General features: G+C 40.4%; 1 protein-coding gene across 2 annotated transcripts; it reads right to left on the reverse strand.

The window, feature by feature from the left end:
* Positions 1–1,177: 1,177 nt before the first annotated feature.
* On the reverse strand, positions 1,178–25,247 carry usp33 (ubiquitin specific peptidase 33). Of its 2 annotated transcripts, none has more exons than XM_053329911.1 (24): positions 25,120–25,247; positions 20,379–20,484; positions 19,529–19,582; positions 19,335–19,397; positions 14,877–15,026; positions 14,344–14,452; positions 12,934–13,003; positions 11,417–11,530; positions 11,082–11,160; positions 9,478–9,922; positions 9,193–9,333; positions 8,863–8,978; positions 8,337–8,509; positions 7,887–7,957; positions 7,756–7,789; positions 7,585–7,630; positions 7,293–7,473; positions 7,046–7,172; positions 6,751–6,920; positions 4,558–4,639; positions 4,346–4,454; positions 3,449–3,551; positions 2,661–2,729; positions 1,178–2,413 (listed from the first exon to the last, which is right to left on the reverse strand). In XM_053329911.1, exons 2-24 carry the CDS (start codon positions 20,460–20,462, stop codon positions 2,256–2,258), a joined length of 2,748 nt encoding a protein of 915 aa, XP_053185886.1. In that variant the 5' UTR covers positions 20,463–20,484; positions 25,120–25,247; the 3' UTR covers positions 1,178–2,255. The 2 variants fall into 2 exon arrangements, with proteins under 2 accessions (XP_053185886.1, XP_053185885.1); XM_053329910.1 differs by having other exon boundaries at positions 11,064–11,160.

The following is a 25,247-nucleotide window of genomic DNA, read 5'->3' on the forward strand; positions in this document are numbered from 1 at the left end:
GAGTTTACAAAAAAAATAAAGGCTGCAGACTAAAAGAAAAAAGTTGAGTTAAGTTGGGTGTTAGTTTGCATGTGGGTTAGATGCACACACACAAAGTTCACAATTAAAAACTTAAACAACATTTAGAAACCTCTCTCTCTCTCTTAGAGCCGGCTACACATGTTGACCTAGCCTTGCAAACTAACTTACTGCTAGCTATATCCAACACATTAAACCACTTCACACACAAACTACTTACATATTGTCAACCTCACGCGCTTCCTCTCGTACCCAGTGTTTAACTACACCCCTTATCTAACCGGGGGTAGTTGTGTGTTGTGATTTTACCCCTCATCTAAGCGACTAACTAGTTGAACCAAGTTACCTTCTTCTCGGCTAATATCTGCGTGTTAGCTTCGTGTTAGCTCCCCCTTTTTTAATGCTACACACGCTATCTCCACCAAGAAAACACAATGCACACATATAGAATAAACACCAGCTTACATTATGTTTTGCAGAGGCGAATACGTACAGATAATAGTCGCATAGTTTGCAGCTAAAGAGATATATAACATTTGTCACCATTAGCAGCTAACCGGGCTAGCAGCTTGAAATGCTAGCTGATTGTTCCCTGCACAACTTTACCCGATGTATTTCATGTACACCAACAAATAACAGGCTCCAGATATCTTTTTAGTGGGTTAACAAACTCGTTTCTTAGCTAACAGCATTTGCTAAAAGCGCTGAATTGGAGGCTTACTTCTAAAAGAATGAGCTTTTTTTGTAAGCTAAAAGATTTTTACACATACCTCACTTCCGTAAATCTGCTGCACGCTCGGCCGCAGCCATGTTTTTCAACCCCAGTCAACTATAGTCGGGGTGTGTGTGTGTGTGTGAGTGTGTGTGTGAGAGAGAGAGACGATTCAACCGCGCTCGTCTAAAATGCAACACTATACTGTACATTTTTGGACCCTGCCAAGAGTTGCAAGCGGTCACAGACTATATCTGGGGGTGTCACATTTAAGTGTGGTGGATGTTTGTTGACACTTTACAAAATGGAAAACATTACAATTCAATTTACCCCCCTCACCCCCCGTTTCTTTTACACCCCCACCACCACCTTATTCATCACACTCCACAAGCATTAAATCAGCAATAAAAATCAAAGTGACCACAATGTTCAACAAGTTTCCATCAAGTTTTAATAGTGCCAGCCAGCAAAAATCAGAACAGTTCTTACTCAAGGGACATCCATATGCAAAAAACATACAGTACAGCATCCTGTGTATCCCCCTTATCAGCCAACACATGAAGCAACACCATGCCCATACACAAAAATAATGCCTTTAATTAGATTGCTGATGATAATGCTGATTACATATACTGCAATGTGCTTTCTGTAGCTGTACAATTTAGTGAAGATTGATCCGGATTGTGATTGGCGCACACATTTTATGAGCAGCGTTGCATTTTACATGCAGTTACATGTGATGTTAAACTGGGATTTAGTGTTAAGCATGCATTCTTAACTGACTCTGCCTGCCACATATTTTCTACAAAAAATCTATTAACATCATATTAAATCACTCCCTTCTGTCATAAATAACCAAGTGCTGAATCTTGACCAACATACTATTAGTACTGGTACATTCAAATACAAACCAGACATCTGCGTGAGCATGCCAAATTTGTAAGTCTACAGAACAGTGCAAAACACAAAATTCATTCCTGAGACTAGCCGGTAATTAGTCCCTTCATAACCTTATGATTTTAATCACTTGAAGTGTCACAATTTGCTCCTCTTTACTATTCATTGGACAATATTATCTTACAACAGAAAAAGTGAGTCATATCTACAGCAAGATGTATTGTGATTCATCGGTATCAGCAACACAAGACACATGGACATACAATATGTGCTCATTTGGTCAAGAGAGAAAAAAAAATATGGCATTCAGTGGATTTTTTTTTTTTTTTTTTTTTTTTTAGCTGCACACAATTTAAATGCTTGGTTCTGAAAACAACCTGACACATGAATACTACAGTGCTAATAGAAATTCAGGAGCTCTTTATACAGATTTGTACAACATGACAAACCTTTTTAGAGACATGTTAATTCCCTCTGTCAGCTGTCAAAGGCTGTCATGTAGCGGTAAAGATGAGGTCCTTTGCTTTGAATGCTTTTTTTTAAATAAAAGTCAAGTGCAAAATAAAAAGGCTTTTTTGTTTCTTAAATGTTTTTTTTTCTTTTCGCTGTTTGCTGTCGAGTGCTTTGATTAAACAGAGCGCGTCTCCACCTCTATCTTCTCCTCCGACTGTGATGATTCCGCTTCCTGGTGGCTAATGCTTGGCCGAACCGTCACCAGGGGACCACCGCCGTAGATAGAGTGGAGGAAGTTCCACGTCTCCTCAGAGATCTGCCCCGAGTCAGCTCCTGTAGCGTAATTGAAAGTGCACACACACACACACACATAAAGATCACCAATATATGCATAGTTCAAAGATATTACTACAATCCCCGAAGGCTCAGCAAGACCTCTTCTGACATCGAGAATATCATTCATATTCTGATTATTCAGTTTATATACTTCTTATGTACTTATTTTAGGCTTCTCATTTTTCTTTCATGCTACTTCTAGAGTATTAAAGCAGATAGACAATACAAATATAACAGTTTGTACCTTGTTTGAGTGTTAAATGGCCGTTCTTGTTTACTGTTATCTTGGAATTATCAATTGGTCCCGGTGGATCTTAAAAAAAAGGAAGGAAGTCAATTAGTTGTCATGATTACACACAGCAGTAATATGCATGCATTTTTACTCCCCCAAGATATTTAAAGCTCATTGTTAAATGTTTCAAAGAGCAACAATGTTAAAATGTCAAATGTTTTTGTCACACTTTAAACAGGAAAATTCTTCTCTCTGCTTACTACAAGAGAGAAAATAAATATTCGAGGAACAGAAGTCAGAGGAAAAAAGAAAAAAAGACGTCTGGAATCACGCCAGCTGTTATAAGCTGTTATAAATAGATATGACAATACAAAGGAATGGGAGCAAAAAATGAGAACAAGTGGAATAAAAATGCACTGTATCTTGGCTCTTCATTTTGCTGTAGCAGGAGGGAAAACTTGACTCGGGGGACTAAAGCGAGCTCTTTGAAGATAAATCAAGAGAAGAATTGGGACTTCACAGTTTCTTTTGAACATGAGACGTTTCTTGTAACTCAAGAATTTGGACCTTGTATAGGAAAACTATTTATTGGCCTTTTTTCCCTCCCCCATAAAAAATTTGTAGACCTGACAAGTGTTTGTTTTAAAAGAGAAATGTGCATAAAAACAAAAATCAAGCAGCTTTTTCCGTGATAAATCATCATAATTCAGCAGATATCAGGTAGAAGTGAGTGACTTGGCCTTTTAATAAGACATTTAAGCAGGATTGTCGATGGATAGGCAAGACGTCTGTCCAATTACCATTGTCTTTTCCTTTGACAAAGCCCTCCCAGTCACGAAACCACTGCATGCTGATGCAGTATATGACCACTGGAGACTCCTCCTCCTGGAACGCCTTGTTCAGCTATAGAGAGAGAGTGAGAGAGAAGAGGGAGGAGAGGGAGAGAGGAAATGGGGGAGGAGTGAGTGGTACAGACACAGAGGGAGGAGAAAGGACGCAAAAGGGATGGGGAGGGGGAGGAGGAGGACGAGAGAAACAGGAGTGGTGGGGTGTGAGAGAAGAAAAAAAAAATTAAGTGAGGATGAAAGGATTGAGAGGAGAGGAGATGGAAAAACCTAATCGATTCTCTCTGGTGGTTATTCCAATTAGATGACAGCCTTAACACCACACTGCACCAATTTCATCTTTCTTGGAAATGACACAATTCCTGTTCCTCTTGTTAAGACTGCTGAAGCTCTTTCTCTCTCACTCAGTCTCTCTCACTCAGTCACACACACACCCAGAGACACACACACACACACACACACACACACACCATCAATCTCTCCGGAGCAGCCATTGTGTGAGTGGGCAGACTGAGTAGACAATAACAGCTGCATCTGTCCCAATGCATTAATGATAAGGCTTTCATCAGGCTCACACCTCTCATCTCCTGCCGGGGTGAAGAGCACCAGCACATGCAGCCTATCAACTGGTTAAATAGACAGGAGGAATAGGCCTACACACACACACACACACACTCACACACACTCACACACACACACATGAGTACATGAGTACTGGCTGCACACTGGCTCACTGACACATTATCGCTGCATTATCGCTCACTTCAGTTTTTATTGCATCTGGCTAAAGCTCTGTCTTCCTTGCTCTCTATTACAGCCTTACAGAGAACATACAGAGAGAAAAAGGCTCACCCTGACAAACATGTCCAGCTCCGACTTGCGCCGTTTCTCCAGTTTTTCTATCTCAATCTGGCACGTGTGGCAAACATACAGGTGGTTGACAGCTGGTCCTCCTCCGTACCTGCAGATGAGAAGCCCAGGGCCATTTATTCGAGGATGAAATTTACACTACAAAAGACAAATGAGTGGTGGGAGATCTGAAAAGCGTTGGACGTTTAGTTTACCTGCTGTACAGGTGATCCCAAACGTTCTGTGGCAGCATTACTACCAGGTCGTCAATAAATGTTGCTTTGTTGGGGGGCACACCTGATAAAACAAGAGCACAACATCCATCAGACAATGAGAAATGTAATAAGGTAATGGAAATGTGCAGAGATATGTAGAATATGTTTTGTCCCATCAGTGTTGGAAGCATTGCTATTATTATGTGTCGCAGGCCAAGAAGCTGAATTATGCAGAAATATGTCAAAGTCACTGCTCAGATTGTCTTATTTTTCCTATCCAATATCAATTTTTTTTCCCTCTCCTCCTTCTCCACCCTATCATTAGAGCAGTGGTGTTTTAAAGATACATCTAAAGCATCACAAGATAATTAGAAGGTATAAAAATAAGAAAAAGTCTGCTTTTTCCTGACTTTTCTCTCATTTTCTTTTCTCTTATTAAACGTTCCAGATATCTTCACCTCTTTATAGTTCTAGAAATCCTTCCAAAGAAACAAACTAAGAAGAAACAATCACTCTCCACCATAAGGCCATGAAATGTGATAAGGGGTGACAAGTACATACTGCATCATGTCAAGGGGTCACTAGCCAAAAAACGTTGGAAACCGCCGCATTAGATGACAAATAGTCCTATTCTGTGACGATTACAAATAACAAACTGGTGCTCTTATAGTGATATAATCATTTTAAAGAGGGAACCTTTCTGCCTTTCATGGGCGGGGTGTGGCAATAAAAACATCCAACTAAAGAAACTTCAAATGGATGGTTGGAAATAAAAAGCTTGTAATAAATACTGGCTAAATTAAATATAAATACTGAATATAGCCTTTTTTCTTTATTACAGTTCTCCCTTCGTTCTCTTTCTACCTAGACGACTGTAATCCTACTGACTATTCCATTTCAAAAATGATTTACACAACATAGTTAAAGCGAGCAAATTAAAAAACACCAATTTAGTTCTCTTATACAGAGATGAGAAGGGTAATAATCCTTTATAGTGCCCACTGTCCGCTTTTTAAATTAACCGTCCTTTGAACAGCAACATAATAAGAAGAATTTATAAGTTTGTACAATATGAGCAGTAAAATGTACACCAATCCCCTTTAAATAATAACTCTGCCTTTTCTTATCACTTAATTAACCTCTGAAATCATAACAAACAAAAAGATGAGCTTGTACTCGGACCCAGCAGAGACAAATGCAACACAACAAAATGTGTGCATGCTGAAAACTAGAGACACTTGATGCTTAAAAACTAAATAATCTACAATATAATCATCTGTATTAGTCGCTCCATATAGTGGGTCCATAAATCTAAATAACTTATATTATATAACATGCTTAAATTGCACTACAGTACATATATGAATATATAACTCAAAGCGAAGTTATTTTTGGTTTATTGGCATATTTCCTCTTTAAGTGCCATTATGGTATATGGCTGTTTATTTATTTATTTAAATCTCCTGAGGAAACATGCTGCCAGAGCTCCTAATAAACACTATGCATGTCTTAATATAGATATCTGATGCCACTCTTGGATATGTGGAGGAAAGTGAAAATAAACTATTGTAGTCAGATTTGAATAGATAAATAAAGCAACTGGCCACACAGCTAAACAATCCTGGTTTCACGGCTCTGATATGATTTGCTTATGTATATGTATATGATGATATGATATGATATACTTATGTACCTGACTAGCCATTTATCATGTGCTTGTAGCTATACAGAAGGAGGAAAAACAACCCGAAGGTGCTTATCTGCACTATGAGACACATTCTTCACAGCTACTGTAGTCTAACAGCCTTATCAGAAATTTACATTTCTTCCAACTTAGTTTTCCATTCCATAATTTCAAGTGCTCTCTGAATGGAGGCTTGAAAAGAGCCGATTCGGATTGGCACAAACCCTGTTGGAATCCTTCCTTCTTTTCAACTAAAAAGGACAAGAAAGGATCATCTGCTCAAAGAGAAGTAAAAGCCCTTTTTGAAGTCGGCTGTGTTGCGAAGGGAATACTCAGTAGTCTTTGTCAAAGTCAAAAATCCTTGGTGAGGATCAAAAGTAAAAGCTGTGTTAAGAGAGGTCATAGCGCTGTTTCTGTGCTAACTGTAGAAGAAGAACAAGAACAACAATCCCTGGTCAGAGACGCTTTGACTTCTGGGATGTTTTCGAAAATTATGTGTTCATACGAACCTCCATGCGAACACAGGAAGTCATCGTTGGAAATTGGTCCTGGCTCAGCAAAGGTCTTGAACTTGTTAAGCCACTGCCGGGAGACGTAGAACTGCAGGAGGCTGGGCTCCATCATGTTGAGTAAACCTGACACCCTCCGACGTTCTTTCAGTGCGTCCTCATTGCTTTTTCTGTGACAGGAGCAGACACCGTATCGAAACTCAGTTATCAGATGTAAGATTTATGCAGGAAGCTAAAATCAACTCACCGAATCTTAAAATGTTAATGATTTACATTCAAGTGTGGTGTGGCTTACTTATAGAAGAGCACATAAGCTTCAGCATTCTGGACGCAGGACTCCGAGACCTCTGTCACACTTTGGTCGTCAAATTCATACCACAGATTGTTCGCATCGTTCCTGCAGTAGGCTATGTAGTGTCCACCTGGGATCAGACAGGAGAATGAGTTAGACTAGCACTCGTAAAGCTAACAAGCATATGTGAAATCTTTCTAGAGGCTGGTGAATGTAGCCTCTTATGTGCCAGCTTTATGTGCCCACTCACTGCTGGCAGTGCCATGGTGACAGATGACAGACAGCAGGTCATAGTTGGTGGTCTGGGCAGTGCTGTCTTTGGCGAGGAAAGGCTGCAGGTCCAGACCCTCCAGTGGGAAGGAGACATGGGTGCTTATCTTGGTGGAGAACATCAGTTCATGTCTAAAGCGCTTCAAGTGGATACACAGGATCTGGAACAAAGAACACATAATTTTTTAATTTTAGACAGCTGGTGTTTGAAGACTTTAGGAGAAAGATTTTGTGTTTCTTCATGATGTGAATGATTAGAGTTGTGTGTTTACCTCCGGCAAACTTTGCATTTTACAAAATTTGACTCCGTTTCGTAATCTAAGAGGAAACAAAATGAAAAGGTTGGGTTAGGTCATTCTTCATTTTTCCTGTTAAATTATGTGAAAAATCAATTAATAATCCAGTTCAGTATTCTGGAAAAGCATTCAAAATAAAGTGCTCACTTCTTGCATTTTTCACAGCTGTACATGTTGTCTCCTAGAAAAACAAAACAAAACAAAGTTACAAGTTAAAATCTCAGATGTCTTCTCAATATTTGTGTTGGAAGAACAAATGTAAGATTGCACTTTCTCACCTTTTAGTTCATCTCTGGCAAAGAAAGCTGCAAGACAATCTTGTAGCGTCACCACTGGACCCCAGAACCAACTGAAAACAGAAACAGACATGAGAAGAAATGTTTGTTTTTGGTTTGGGCTTTTATGCTTTTTGTTTATACAGTAACTGGCAGAGAGGCCGAGAGGAAACTGGGAGACCTGCAGCATAGGTCCCTGGCTGGATACAAACCAGGGACGCTGCAATTACATGGCATGCGTTCTAACCACTGGACCACCAGGGCGCTCCATGAGAAGAAATGTTTAACAAAAAAAAGGAAAGCACATTTCAAGATATTTCAAACTGAGCAGCCAGGCACTACAGGAGGTAAAAATGATTGTCGAAAACAGACACGGACAGCATCAGATTATTGTACATACCAAAATCTTGTAAATGTAAAAAGCATCATTTTGTGAACATATAATAAACACACCTCTTAATGTACTCCATGACAAATGCAATCCAACCCTGCGGTGCATAAGCTTCCCCACAGGAGCCAGCTTTTACCAGGGAGGTCTGGTGGGTGGCCGAGTGGAGCTTAGCCAGGTCCTCCTTGCCTGGGATGGGCAACGAGATATCCTGGAAGTTCTCCAGGGTCACAGAAACCTGACGGCCACAGAACACACACACACAGTAAAGCTTCATCTGTTGACAGCCTCAACAGAATAATCACATTTCAATTATAACTCCTTTACATGGTTTAGGTTTTATCTGTCAGTAAATGTCACTTTGTAGCTGAATATTATTATCGCTACAGCACAAATAGCACAATATGTGACATGACAGCGGGTCGACAACTACAATAACAGTGTATAACAAAACATTTTTTCCCATTACATTCCATTTTTAGAAACTTGAAATGACTTATAACACAATGCCCCGTTCTCTAGTGTGCACTCCTCTGCTGCCAGCTCTCTCAGCAATCCCATTATCCCAAAAAAGATGAATTCCACACTAACCCGATCACAGGTGAGGCACTGAACTGAGCTGACAATGGTGCCATCGAACACATCTGAGATGACACTGCGGTATTTCTTCTGACGTTTGCTCTTTGGTGGCGAGAATGTGGTCACTGCTATGGAAAGGCAGAGCAATAGTGAGAGAGAGAGATGGAGAAATGTGAGAATAGTGCTTTTTTTATCTCACACATTCAAGAGTCAGCAAAGATAGGCGTAGGATAAACTACACTGCTAACATCAGGACATTTTAAGCTTTTAAATCTGTGCATAGCTGCTTGTGATTATACAGATGAATTCAGTGAGTAAGCTGTGCCAACCAAAGCTTCGTACCTTTCTTGTGTGCAGGGTTAAGGTTGGGCCAGCCGGAGGCAGCTTTGGGTGGGCTGCTGGACATTTTGGAAATGTGTCCCTCCATGGGGACTGGACTCTGCGGTCTTGTGGTGTTGGAGATTTGAATGTCTGGGAAGGAATCTGGTGGAGCACAGGCCAAATATTTGTGTTTCAACACCACAAATGTAATGCTGGATGTCAAAAAGTATGTATTTCAAGCAATAATTGTGAAAATAAATATGGCAGGGAATGTGAGCTGGCATGTCTCTACTTCTTTTTAATTACCTGATGTTCTGCCCTGAACCTTGATGGCTCCCTGGCTGCTGATAATGGGTGTGGTCTCAGTGGTGGTGTCAACATCTTTGTCTATGTCCGCTCCATTGCTTCCACCCATAACGCCATTTACCCCGCAGCGGTACAGGTCATTAATCATGTTCTTCTCCTTCTGCCACTCCCTGTTGGCTTGGATTTCATCTTGCTCAGGAATCAGCATCTCTGCCTCGTTGGTGACGTCCATCAGCACGTTCCCACCCTGCACCTCGTTATCGGCTCGCTCGCTGCTGCCGCAGGACTCGCATGACTGGAAGTCGGTGTCTGACTGGCTGCGGTTGTCCTCTTCCGGGCCGTCGTCCACCGTGACGCCGTTGGACTGGTCGTAAGGCTCGAGCTGCGGCTCCTTCAGCTCTTCGTGGAGCTGATCCATCAAGCAGCGCAAAAACTCCTGGGAGTCCTGGAAGCCGTGCGGGGATAAACACAAGATGATTCACTTTTTATCACCTAAATCTTAGCTGTAACTGCGAATTAGTTCTAGCTGGTGAAATCTGACAGTTTTTCTACTCCAACAGTTATTTTGGATCACTGTAGTATGTGGAAAAAAAGCTAATTTCCTCTCCCTGAAAGGAACATCAAAACATAAAAAAGCATTAATTCTTCCAAAGTATAATTGTGTTTGACAGACATGGCAAAGATTATCCCAAAGCTAATTCTTCCTAAATTACAAACAACCACTTCACCTCCTTGTTTATACTGATTCTGCATCACAAAATCCGAAACCAAATGCTCATGAATGTGTAATCAAACTTAATGAACCTCAGATATCCAATCTCCCTCTCAAGCCTCCCTCTCCGACTTCATTCATAGCGATGCTAATTCTGAGGCTGCGCAGCCAACATGGCATGACAAATGAATATTCCTCAGCTAACTCCCCTGAACAAACATTGGCAAACCAAGAGGAAACCAGCCTTTTACCATTTCACCATTCAGGCTTATAAATCCCTTATTCACAGACGCTGGACAAAGACAAGATGTGCTTCAGTAACACATCCTTTGAAATGTGCAATGGCTACAACAAATAAAAAATCTGCTTTGAAGCTCCACCTGGAATCAACTCAAACAATACATCTAATGTGTGCATTTGTTTGAGTGGAAGTCTGTAGCTCCGAATTAGTAATTACCAAGCGAGGGGTTTTCGTTTATCTGACTGAGTGATTTGAGCTGGAGCTAATGTAATTTCTGTAAATGAATGAGCACAGAGGAATAAGGAGTGGAAGAGAAAAAGGAGAGAGTGTATAAGATCTGGGGCAACTGAACAGTCTGGGTGTCAGACTCGCACATTAATGAACACATTTTAAAATACCCAAACATCACTCTAAATCCTTCTGACTGTAATCAATTCAAACCTAATTTTATTTTATGTTCACATTTACCAATATGCCAAATGCACAGAGAAAATAAGAACAAAAAGAACAAAGATAACGTATTACTTTTTCAATAATCGCAGACTCCTCATTATCTCTCCAACTGTGAAGTGTCTCCATGTTCTATTTTCTTGATAAATATGCACACGTGCACATTTTTATTTTTTTTCTCACCATCTGCAAAGCACCAACCTGCTGAGAATATCCTCTGAACATGGGGTTTATGGCTTTGATCCCCTGGAACAAGTTGGTCGGGACCACATAGGAGGGTCTGCAGTGTGACAAAACAAAACACAGTCTGCTGAACAAAGTCTTCTGAATAAAGCTGCAGATAATGCTGAGTAAGCAAATTAACTAAATGTTTGGCTGTGAAGGCATAAGAGGAGTTTAAGTGTAAAGTATCACTCTAGACTCATTTTATATTTGGTTTAAAAAAGAATAAAAACAGTGAACTCTGAAAGCAACCTTGGCTTGTAGGTGTATGTGTATTTTCCAACTATTAACCATTCATGGTGACAAATGCCTACCTGTTCTTGTGCCACAGGTCAGACACTAGTTTCTGGTAGCTTTTGCAGAGTGCAGGCTTCTTGTCCGTCCTCACCAGGCCACCGCATTCAAGAAAGAACTGTGTCAAGGGCGGACTGCAGTGGGGAAAAAAAGGGATAAATATATCATATGTGGGGACCAAACAGGCCAAGTTTTATTTTTTGATTACTACAACCAAAAAGCTTGTGATGCAGTGAAAAAACCGGACCGGATATAATTAAATGAAGATTATAATGTCTTACTGAATGTTTGAAAATGGGATAAGACCTCCAAATCCTACTGATATAGTTCACACAAAGCAAAAAAAAAATGACATGATGAAAAATAGGGAAGGAGATCTGGAGAGGTTCAACTTCTGCATTTCTACACTGTCTCCTGCCTGTATTTTTGATTTATTATATTTCATTAAAAGCCATTTATCACTTATACAGTACTATCTTTAATTCCCAGAGGAACAGGCTCATGAAAGGAAACTCCACACGCAGCTTTAAGTTGAGTTGAAGGACATCGGAAAGAGCTGACAAGAAAAACAGCTGAGGGGGGGGGGGGTTTCATTTGATGGATTCGGAGTGAACAGGAATTCTGAGAGAAAAAGACAAACTACAGAATGAATAAGGCATGGAGTGTTTCCCCTTCCATTGGCAGGAGAAAAGTCCTTCGAACTGAATAATGACCCGACGGTAAGTGAAAGAAGCGGCGCTCGCACAAACAGACATCAAAGGAAAGTTTCAGAAAAAGTTCCCTCCTTCCGCAGCTGCATGACTCAGTTTCCCCTATTTTTGGAACGTGATTTAGATTGCAAATTTTGACCCACATCTTTTCCCGTTTTGACTTCTATCCAGACTCGGCATCATCAGTTTAATTTAGAAAAAAAAAAAAAAATCAGCTTCTGGGTGTATAGCAGTATTAAGGAGGAGAGTGTTTGCTGTGCTTTGCTGTGCCATCGTGAAAGATCAAATAAAAAAGTAAGTAATAACAGCCTCAGGCTCTGCAGTGGAGCCCTAATTTAAGTGACCACACCAACAATCCAATCATAAGGAATAAATCAGACAGACTGGCAATTCAGTAAACAATAAAAATGTGGCAGACTGAGCGAGAAACAGTAAAGGGAGACACATAAAAAAGGCACGATAGGGAAGGAAGAGGAGAGGAGGAAGAGGAGGAGGAGGAGGGACAGGAGAGATGGGGAAATAGTTGGTGTTCATTTGTAACTGAGGACCCTACGGGGAACTACAAAAGGCCGTTTCTGCCTTCTCGAATGGTGCACTGCAGCAATTTTCGCTCAGTCGTTACTCTCCGAAATGAACAACGTCCACGGCTGTTTCTCACAGTCAACAAGACGCAGGCAGGTAGTCATAAAACAGCAAAAGACTACTGAAAGTGTGAGTGGTGGGTGGGAAGTGAGATAAAGAGAAAAAAAATAAAATAAAAAACCACTGAGTAGAGGTTACGGAGATGAGGTGGGGGGTAGACAGGTGGGGAGAGGGTTAAGTCTCACCAGTTGGACAGGGCTTGGAGGGCAGCGTTCATGTAGCAGGTGTTGCCGATGTTCTTCAGTCCTGTGAGGCCTGCGGGGAGCCCGAACACACCGGGGAAATTACAACAAGTCACACATCACATGCTTTTAAATTTTGACAGCAGCCAAAAAACGCCTACATCCATTTCTAAATATTTTACAGCTACAGAGGAAAAAAGTAGCAATTGAGTAAGATGTTTTATATCAGCAGCAGCTCATTCATCCTAAATGACCAACCCTATTCTGCAGGGAGACATTACTAAGCCTATTTACTCCTGAGTCCTGATCATGTGATCTGTATTTGTGACAAAACTAGCCAAGGCGGTGACTGCTGCCAACTCCTGAGCTACACCACATGAGGTTTAACATAACATATGTTATGAGGTGGAGCTTGTTCACCAGCACTGAGTGGAAACATTATATATATACGTTAGTGGCTCCAGCAGCACTGAACCACTCAGTACTGAAAGTGTTACTGCTTGGCTCAAACCACTGAGCTACAAAGGAGTGGCCTGTAGTCCTGCTTAGAGGCCGTGTGTATAACTGTCTGCCTTTAGTTTTTACAGTTTGTCTGGCACAGTTGGGTCTAGTCAGCTCTTATCAGCGACTGCATAAGACAAGACTGTTAGAGAGTCACAATCATGTACAAAATAGTTGGTTCATTTGTTGTGTTTGTTGTGTGTTTAAAATGTTGGGCTGTAGTCAACATCTGAAACAAGGCTCTCATTCTCATGGGTGGTGTGTTTAAGTACGGCTTTTAAAAGAAGTCTTGAGGCAAAGTGAGGCAATGTATCCACTAGTGTTAGTAAGGCCAAGTACTTTCAGTCAGCATGATGCGCCTCTCATGTCGATGCACTCATTTACTGCTCTCATTAATTCCAATCATGAGCCGCACTTTAAACTAAACTAACTGCTGATTACTGAGTTTCTGTATTTGAAGTATTACCTCGCAAGCATAAGAGCAATTTTTCACTTTTTTAATTTTGTCATACTCGGAATAAGAGGTGATTAAATTTAATTACATTTTCTCACCTCACTGACTTTAAAAGTATTATGATTGCAATTATTAAAATGAAATGATAACACCATGGCGAAATGATTGGCTACTGTATGCAGCAGCTGTGTAACTGTGGATTAGGAAGTATTTAATAACTGCATGTAGGTCACCTTCTTTTGCAACATTTATACATTTCTTATTCTTATTTGCTGTTGATATTTATGGATTGAAGATTATCTCCTGTGATAGATGGAATATTTTGTGATGTCCAATATGTGTCAATATAATGAGTGAGACTGCTTGTAATACCATAATTCTTCAATTGACATAACTTCTTAAAAGCAACTAATTATTTGTGTGATTCATGTTGCAGACGTCCCAGTGCTACTGCTGACCTCGGGCACGCACGTCGTCCTCCTCTTCTGTCTCCATGTCCAGGTCTTCACAGCCACCATTAGGGGGCACTCTCAGAGAGGTCGGGCTCCCAGGGGCCCTGCTGTTATCCTACAATACAGCACGCACACACACACACACACACACACACACACACACACACACACACACACACACACACACACACACACACACACACACACACACACACACACACACACACACACACACACACACACACACACACACACACAACTCATCATAAAAATCTTATCTAGTAAATGAATGACCACACATAATTGAACAATTTATTATCGTATTGAAAGAACACAGTTATTATGTAACTAAGTGATTATCAAGTGTATTGTAAAGTAGGACAACTCTACTTGCATTGTGTGAAGCACCTTGTAACTTCGGTTTTGAAAGATGCTATAGAAATAAAGTTTATTATTATTATTATTATATTATTTTAAAATAAGATGTAGCTGTTGACCATGATTATAACATGATGACGGAGGGAAACCCCGGCTCTTACCTGAGCAGCATTCTGTGAGGAGGGGAGGGGTTTACTGTTGGTGTGGGGTGAGTGAGGGCCGAGTTTACGCTCCAAGAACACTTCCTTCCCGCAGGCGTAACACCACACTCGAAGCGTGGTCAGGTTCACTGTCAGGTTGTGTCGTGTCTCCTGCGAACACAGTGAAACAAGAAGAGAGTGTTAATATTTACCCGATAACAGAGCACATGTGCGCTTTCTTATCAACAAGACGCTTCATAATACAATCTATTAATCGAGCTTACTAGTTAGAAATAAAACTAGGTTGTGCTTGTTGGCAGCTGCACCTGATACAGAGAATTCTGCTGCAGCTTATAGTCAAGTTAAAAAATATTTTCCTCTAAAGCATAATGATTAGATTAGATTAGAAAGTCTTTATTGTCCCCAAGGGGTGATTTGATTTGCAACAGCAGTCGACAACCAAACTCACACCATAAAAAACACAAAAACAAAAAACCTTACAATACATAGAAACATAAATATAAATAATAAATATCATCAGGTGAGTTATCATGGATGCACAGTACAGGAACACTAAAGCTTATTTAGAAACCCTACAGCAGAGGGAACAAATGATCTGAGGTATCTGTTTGATTTGGCCCTCTTAGAAAAGGTATTCCTCTTTCCCGACAGCATAAGTCAATTTTTCAGATCAGAGAGTGGAATTTCAGATCATATCCCACATTTTCCCCTCCTATTGATGACATCCTAGTACTGAAACATGTTTTATATCACTGACAAAAAAGCAATTTTTGTTACAATAGACCTTTTTCATTGGCTTATGTTTTGAGTTCTCATAGCACAAAAGGCACAGGTGGAACTAATAATACAAACAATAGTGTATCTGTAAGCCCAATCAGTGAGCTATCATCCACAGCAGCGCTCTGGAGCTGGCCAAACCAAAAGGGATTCAGCTATAATTATTGTAATTAATTCCACCTGTGTGTTTCCTGCTATATGACATGTCAAAATGTTCGCTGTGAAAGAAGTCTACTGTATATTGATATTGTAGTTTAGAAGCTATAAAGACAAATAAAATAACTTCTAAACATCCAGATGTTCTAAAGACAGGTGCATGAGACTGAAACACAAACGTCCATCCCTAAAATGATCACGCTAACAACAGAGGCTGGTCAGGAAGTAAAATTATACTCAGGGTTTCTTTGTTAATATTGGAGCTCATTTTGGAGTGATTTTATGTACTTGCCAACTGTCATCCTGACAAATCACATTTCTAGGTCACAATTTTAAAAATGGAGTTTCCATGTAACCCATTTCCAAAAAAGAAACCTACTCAAACTGTATAAATATTTTATGTGACCTTAAAAAAGAAGCTGACATTCAACATGAGGGCTTACTCTCCTTCTGTAAAATACAATCACACACACACAAACTAAATGTATTACAGTGTGGACACTTCAGGAACACATCAGTCTCACTGTTTTCTTTTTCTTGACTCTGTACAAACAATATCTTTTGGTCCATTAAAGATTGTTTTTTGAGGAGTTTTATTCATCCAAATTGAGGATCTCAGGATAAAGAGTAAAGCCCTTTGAGCCATGCGTGTGATTTGTGTGGTCTACAGATAATATTGACTTGACTAGTTTGGAGTTAGATGTCTCAGGTTACAGGTAGAGGCGGGGTTGCGGTGCAAGATTGCAGACTGGCGCTGCTGTAGAAATATGGCCGAGTTCTGCTGACCCACTGCTGCCTCCTGACAAACACCAGCAGCCTGGCAGGTTGTCAGGAGACCGAACGTGAGCAGCAGCCGACCAGCCGACCTTGCATTATTCATCAGGGGCTGCATTAGCCATCGCACACAGCGGGGCAGAGCGGAGAGTTGCGGAGCCGGCAGACGGGACACACCAGGCTGAACACGAAAACCACAAAACTCATGCGTTAAATCATTTATGAGGGGATGAATACTGTATCAGGTAGAGCATTAATAACAAGCTGGATTTATAGGGGTTTAGATAATATTCTCAACTCTCCTGCAAAACAAACACTTTGCACTCCTCACACAAACCTGTCTGATCATGTCAGAGCTCATATCGTGTGCTCTCGCCAAACGAAATAAAACACTGCAAAAGCGTTTATATCATCGCTGTAGCTCTTAGATCCAACATCTGCTTTCGGTGTATGATCTCTTGATTAAAAAGCAGGTCGGGTCTGGTTGCGGTTTGCAAAAAAAAACAAAACAATAACTCAGCTGTAAAGTTTTCCTTTCTGACTCTCAGCAGCCAAGACGTTACTAAGAAAAATCTCGAGAGCGAAGTCGGATGAGAAACACCTTTCACACATTTCTTCTCTGGGCGATTCTGACAATGAGTTTGCTTTTTGTACAAAAGCCAGAAAAACTGCAGAGGAAGTGATGAACTAATTGTGTATTCTAGGATAAAGTCTGCTTCTGCTGTCTATGAGTAAATACTCATCTTAAGAAGTACATACAGGACTGTATGTACTACTGGAGCTTCTACTTCTGCATGAGCGTGACTTTTTTTGCTCAAGACTTTGAAACGCTCACTCATATTTACTCATAACGGTCTCAGTTTGACAGGCAGAGGCCGTCATTCTCGTACACTACCTCTCCTCTCCTCCTGATCGGATCCAGCAGCAGTCTCTCTCTTATTGCTTCGTCAAGAGATTAAAATGTTTCCCTCCCTTCAGGGCCTCCAGAACACTAATTAAGCATGGCCTTCATTCTTACGAAATTTAAAGAAGGCTTCAGCTAGAACACACACAAACGGCAGGGGGGGTTGTGGGCTTGTGATATCAGTTAAAACTAATCAGCTAATATTAAACTTCCTCACTGGCACACTTTTAATCTGGCTTTGATTTAGAGGACGAGAACTACAACTCACTTGCTCACTCACTCAGCAGAAAGAGCTGGTTGGGAAAGCAAATTACATGTTAGCCTTCATATATTCCTCCATCTCTCCTCCTAACCACCACTTGGTCCTCACGTGCCGGAGGAAAAAAAAGCCTGAGTCAACGTTGAGAGCACCAGAGGCACAAAGTAAAGCTTCAGAGCATCCGGGAGGTGCAGATACTGTAACCATGGAACTGACAGTACGAGTGAATCTCCCCCACTTCCCCCCGAGGAGTGGCAATTAATAATGGATGATCCACTGCTGAAGCTGCACTGAATATGGAGATGTAGGCAGCCAGAGCAGGGTGGGTGGTTTTTATAACAATACGTGCACTAAAAAGAAGCAAAAAGATGCACGTGCAGGCTCTTTGATGGAAAGAAAAAGCAACGCTGGAGGCAGTTTAATTCCGAGTCACTGCTCCCGGGACTCTGAAGTGGTTTTCCTGTCCCGTCCTGCCATCTGTGCCTCCTCCGCTTCTCCTTTGACACCTCCACTCCTCTACTAGTTAGATCCTCTTTTTTAATTCAAGATCACATTCAAAAGTTGTTAAGTCACATTTCTTCCTGTCTCATCTCTATGCATTAATTATCATCTCCAAACTGGAAGAGGCATTAGAAGGGTCTTAAAAGGGATAGTTCAGAGTTTTTTGAAGTGGGGTTATATGAGGTAGTCTTTCACAGTTAGAATTGGGTCAACACCCCCCCCCCCACCCCCACCCCCCCCCCCAGCAGTGTGGAGAACCAGACATCAGAATTTGCACGGAAGCTAAATAATATACTGCTGTGGATGATGGAGCTACCAAAAAAAAAAGACCCAGTTCGCTATATTTAGAATATTCTTCCACTTAACATTGTTGTGAGACAGCTCTTTGCTTTTTCCCACTATATTTTCTCAACACTACTTCCCTATTCCTACGCATGCTGCACGCTGAACACCACAGAACAGCTGTTTGGGTCAGAAAGTGCTGCTGCAGCATAATATAGTGTGTGGCATACATAAGGATATGGAAGTTTAACAGCTGAGGAAAATGTAGTGCCAAGGAAATGGGCTGTCTGATGGCAGGAGAAAGCAGTGAAAATACTTCTCTCTTTCTTGTTACACTTGTAAAACCATAGCCTTTTATGTTTTTGTTTAGTATTTGTCTGAATGTCTTTACTCTTAAGAATTTATGTTGTATGTCTCACCATAAGGAGGACCACCCGACAAGCTTTTATGGATTTCATTGGTTCCTCCTGCACATTTCTCTTTAGTTATTGTTGTCGTTTCCTAATCTCAATGTTGTGCATGTATTATGTAGATTTCTTGTATTATGTGTTTTTTTATTTTATGTGCAATAAAATAAAATAAATAAATATTGCATACACTTAAACTGACAGGTGCGCCTTTTATTTATGTAGCTGAAATACATTTTACTGTTGGCTCCATCCACAGCAATACATTATTTAGCTTCCGTGCCAGTACTCCCGTTTGTTTCCCCATACTCTGGAGTGAGCCGCTGACCCAAATCTACTGCGAAACCTCATATGATCCCACTTCAAAAACTCTAAACTGTCACTTAAAGATTTCTCACCTGCGAGTGGACAGTGCTGTGGTCAGTGTGAGATTCTCCGCAGCCTACGTACGCGCAGCCATTCTGGAGAAAAACAAACAGAGGGTGCGGACACCAAGGTGTTAAAAAAAACAAGCACATGTTTCTAGTGGGAAAAAGAAAGCGCTAGAAGGTAATACTTAAAACTGCCCCATGATAAAGTTTATTTGTCTTACCTCCAAACACGCCCACAAATTTGGTCCTCCGACTTTACAGTCTTGGCATTGGCCCTAGAAAAGTATGAAGACACCTCTGTTAGAGTCACGTGTTTGAAAAGGAAATCAGTGAGACAACAGCAAAGTTCAAGAACAGACTGATAAGGACAATAACACCCACAATCACATATTTATGTCAAGGAAGAAAAACAAATTTAGACTAGGTGAAGTTTACTTAAAGAGTTATTAAAATGTTATTAAAGCAAAGGTTCACATTTTTTCAATATCTTCCATCAAGAGAAAAAACTTGTTTTACTCTATAAGACTATGCCTCTTTATGGTTTGCATCTCCTGTCTGGAGTTCTTGTACTGTTTTTTATGTCTAGAAAACATTATATAGGATGTAATTTGTGGAAGGAATTGTGTATTTCATATCAATAAAAAGTTAATTACAAAAAAGAAAAAAATCCCTCCATAATGTGCTTACAATGTGAACTAATATGAAGCTTCAGTTGTCAAAATGAATCAAGTCGAGTCAGTGTTTTACAAAGTTTCTGTCATTTTAGTGCCAGATTCCCTTTTTTTGTTGTGATACTTCTACTGCAGCTGGACAGGAAAACACCGTCCACTGAGACACCAAGAGGGGATTTTGTTGTTACAATAATATTTGACTAACTGAGACTCTTAAGTCTCATAGTCAAACACAATAGGACTGTGGATTTCAACCCCCCCCCTTCACTTAGACTCTAGGCTCATTTGGAGTGGATCTTCTAACAGCAAGTGAAACCTGCTTCAATTTTCATATGAGCACCCCTGATTTGTTTTATGACTTGAAAAATTGCAAATCTATCCTTTAGCAGGTAGCACTTACGTGAGATTTCTGAATAAGTTCCTCCTTGGTGATCTCCCCCACACAATCCAGGTGAGGGCAGTCGCAGCTGGACGCCGGCGGCATCGCTCACCGGAAAAAAAAAGATCTACGAGAGACAGGCGGAGCAAGAGGAAGAAAACATTCAGTATGCAACTTTCATTCTTGGGTCAGGTGACTTCACGAGTTCCTTTTCTTTAAAACGACCTGTCAGGACTTCCTGTTTTTTTTAAGGAGTGTTTATTATAGTGAGTGTTAAGTGTGTGATGACTTGATTATAGCATATAACCACAGACAGACAAGCACAACAGTCCAGCTACTGTAACTTGAGTCACCACCACATGAGAGAAGTTTGCTCATGCCTGCGTGACTGACAAGCTCTTCTCATTATCAGACACTTAAACACCGAGCAGCATGTCATTCAGCAGCTGTTCGCAGCTCGTGGTGGAAGCAGCCGTGTCTGCATAGCGCTGAACTGCCATAAATAATGATTTTTTTTTTTTAAGTGCTGACAGGGCAGAAAAGAAAAAAAACATAGCCACACACAATATCGGATGTATGAAACGTGTTCAAACAAATCTCCTGCACACACACACACACACAGCGGGAACAGTTTCATTTCTGCACGTCACCGAAGCTTGAATCAACAAATCTAGAAACGTCTATCTTAACATTAACTGCTGTGATTTTAATCTATTTGACAGGTAAGACGTAAAAAAAAAAAAAAAAAGGACGGGGTGAACTGAGACGAGCTCGGCGAATGGGCGAATGGGCACAAGCACGGGTCGGTCGTGTGCTGTTGGTGACAGCGGCGTTCAGACGAATAAATGGGGTGCCCTGAAATGACGTAATAACTTGGAGGAAGTAGTTCATGTCCAGAGGGATAAATGAGAAAGAGGAGGAGTGATACTGAGGGTGTTTACATGTACAGTAGTATCCTGATTGAGTGAGGGAGGGGTTTGGAGAAATCAGACTATGTGCACGTGTCCCATTAACTTAAGTTACACAGCAGCTACTCAGTAAAACAACCAACTGATGATAAACACTCTGAAAGGTGCTCAGACTTCAGATTTATACTTATCAATAACTTAAATTGTACCCTAAGCATCCTGAAAACAAACCTCAGCTGTTTAAAGTTAGTCTGAAGAGAAAATGAGCAGCAGAGATGTCGAGGAATCAAACTCACACCTGCTGCACACAGACGATGTGAAATCTACGACAAGACTCAAAACCGGGATACTAATCTCTGATCTGTTTTATATTCTCAGAAAGAAAGTAGAGCAGAATCGTTTCTTATAGTGCATAAAATCTTGTCACTGGAGCAGCGTCTTTTTAACATTTTCACCTTTTAAGATACAATTATGTGCCCTCACTGGAAAGGAGCTTTTATCTCCCTTCTCTGTAGGGATGTTCATTTAATTTAGCTTCTTAACACAGGCTGTAACTGTTCAGAGGAAGCAATTAAAAGTCTGATAATATATTTAAAGTGTTGAAACCGAGCTGACGATGAATGTTACTACCAAATAAGACTTTTCAAATCTTGTGCATTAGATAAAAAGTTCACAGATTTCTTTGTGTAGTTTCAATTTAGTCTCATTTCATACACAAGTGAATCTACTGTGTGAGAAACTCCTGTTGTACTTCTATATTTAAACGTATAAAGAAAAAGACCCGTACAGTTGGATGGCAGAAACCCACTGGAGCTTTTCTTTTATCAGTCTTCTTGACGAGGGAAGAAGGGGAAGGAGGCTCGTGCACTGCTTCAGATTTCCCTGAGGGGAGCTGGGGACAGAAGACGGTGGTCCCTTTGGCGTCTGTCCTGAATTACTGCGTCACAAACAACTTAAGTCACAGGTTTTAAGCTTTACATGGTCAGTACATTTAAGACACGCCCTCTCAGGAGGAAAAAGTACATCTGATAAAAAGCACCTTTTGAGAAATGTAAAGAATGAAAACAGGAAATAAGAAAGTGAAAGCATTTAGTCGGCTGCATAAAACATGTGATAACATATTGATAAATAATTAAAGACGCAGTTAAGAACCTGCTATATTGCTGCAGGCTTATTTGTTCAAGTTTCTGTGGCTGAAATCTTCAGAGCTAAAACTTTTAGTGTTAATGAGTCTGTCGTCTGCATGACTTGACAGATTTTTAGATGTGTGACTGCGTCAGGGTGAGGTTGTGAAGTGTGATCCGTGTTTGAGTCTGAAATCAGCCCCAAATGTCAATTTTTTAATCCAGGTTAAAAACATTTCTCTGTTCATGTGCTTATGACTGAACTCTTTTAAAGCTGCAGTCTCATATTTATGCTCTATTTTAGTCTAGCTTTATATTTTCTTTCTCTCTTTCTTTTTTTCTGTACTTTGTTTGGTTTTTGTTATAATTGGGTTCTTTTTTTTTTTTTTTTTTTTTTTTTTTTTAAACTGTATGCTTTTATGTTTCCAATTCTTACTGTTAAATGTTTGTTTTTATTTAAAGCACATTGAGTTTCTCTTTGGTATGAAATGCACTATATAAATAAAACTGCCTTGCCCTGGAGGTTGCACGTTAACGTTTTGGACTGTCGAGGAGCGATCCGGTGTCAGTGGACATGAAGGCAGCGAGAGAGTCTGCTCACAACTCCTCCCTGAAGCTACCCAAGATTCAGAGATTTAAACGCACACTAACACAACCCGGACTATTCACAGCAAACCAACAAAATCTACTTCCAACAAATGTACAACACATCACAGCAGCTGATACTTTCACGTTCACGGCTGATGATAAGTGATTATTTGTTACGATTTTTTAAAGGTTGAGAGACACTGTTTGTTTGCAGACACGACACGCTGATATTACATCGTCATGCAAAGAAGAGGATGCAAAACATAATGTGGTTACATCATGTTTCCTAACAACAGGTCAGCGGGGAGCTCAGCGGGAACACGGGAAGACGCTGCTCCTCAGTTAAAGGGCAGGTTCACAGTTTTTAACAAAAGTCAGGTGTAAATATTTCCTCGCTGTAATTATTCCTCCTGTTCATCATGCTGACTGTTAAAATACGCTTTCAATCGTGCTTTCAATGTAAGTGATGAGGCCCAGAAAAAGGCATTTTAATAGTTTATTTGAAGCTTATGTGAGGTAATAGTCACTTAAAGTGGATATCTGCCACATTTAAAGTCCTTTTAAAGCATCAAATTCCTTCTTTGTGTTTCCCTGTTGAGCTGTGGTGAAATTATAGTAACAAAAAGAGGGAGTGTGGCACTATAAAGACTGTAACATTGAAAGAAATGGACCAATTTGGACGGCTGAAGCTTCACATTAGCTTCAAATAAACTTTTAAATTATCTTTGTGCTGAAGCACGACTGTGGATTTTGGTTTAATCCTTGTAAATGCATTATGAAGACATCTTCTAATGGCTGGTATTAACATAAAGGATGATTACAGCAAGAAAAACATGTTTCAAGTTCTCCTGACAGTCTTAAACCAATCCTTTTAAGTTCGTGTTCAGTCTTGTACGAGTTAATACTACTATGAGGTGTTTCCTCACCTCAGAGTATCTATCTCTAGAGTCTATTTAACAATCAAACTTTCTTATCAGTCTGTTTTTTTACACATTATTTGTTTTACATGCATGGAGTAAACCCAAATATATCGATAAAAAAAAAAAAAAACAAGGTCAACAACATTTCAATTTCTCTTCCAGGACTGCTATAACAACCCTGAACTTTGGAGGCCTCTGCTCAAAAGGTCAAAATGAACAAACTTACTATGTGTGTGAACAGTGAACACTACAGTCTACTACTATTACAACTAGTGTGGTACAAAGAAGGAAGAAAATCGAGTAAGCAGGGGTGGTGTCACTGGTGAGCCTGCAACGATTGTGCAAAAGGCTTTTTTTAAAAGAAAGCAGAAAAAAACATCTTTCATCATCTCAAACCATCCTCACCCATTTTTTTTCAGTGTCTTCACACAGCAGACAGACATAATAATGATGCAGGGAGATTTACCTCTGCACAAAGAAGGTGAGGAGGAGGAGGAGGAGGAGGAGGAGTACAGTCAGGGCGGGGCGTTGACCCAAAGCAAAACCAGGCTGATAATGACTCAGATTTTCATGGCTTTGCCTTTTATTTAACAAGTTAAGCAACTTAATGTTTGCAAGTTAGATTATAATAACATAATGCATTATAAGACGGCAGCATTATAATTAAACACCCTTTTTTTTCTTAATAGCACATTACCATTTAACATTAGCCAAGTAGCAGTGCAGGAATATTAAACATAACAACCCCTCCACTGTATTTCAGCTAAGAGGGGATACATGTGCTCTGCGTGAGATAAAAAGACAGCGTGCATTACAGAGGTGTGTGTGTGCCTCTTTATTTTTTGGCCTTGTCCACTGTTCAAAATTGAGCTGTCAAACCCAGGCGAGGCTTTGACAGCGTCACATTAGCTGACTAGCAACCTTCCGCTGTTAACATTAGCATTACCCTGCTGATGATAATGACTCATCCCGTCAATATCTCCCTATGAGAGCAAGCTATCATTGATGTCATAGTATCAAAAAAGGCAACTAATGTCTGGTTTTATCTATACAGGTTTATACAAGAGTGAGATGTTAAGGTATTGATAAGCATCTCGCTTGTGACATGCTAGCTACATGTTAGCCTGCTAGCCCCCCCTCCGCCCCGCTGTATTACATGATCACACCGGAGACAGCAGCCTGCCAGCGGGCGTCGAAGTACCGTCAGCTTCGGGCTTCTTACCTTCACTGGATGAGAAGAAGAGACGGTTCAAGGGTAGATCCGATGATGTGTGATATGCCGGGATATAAAAATCAGTCAGTATTTACAGGCATGTTTCAGAGGGAGAGCAGTCCTTCACGTTAAACCGC

The sequence above is a fragment of the Scomber japonicus genome, chromosome 12, assembly GCF_027409825.1.
Source record: "Scomber japonicus isolate fScoJap1 chromosome 12, fScoJap1.pri, whole genome shotgun sequence".
NCBI classification, from domain to species: Eukaryota; Metazoa; Chordata; class Actinopteri; order Scombriformes; family Scombridae; genus Scomber; species Scomber japonicus.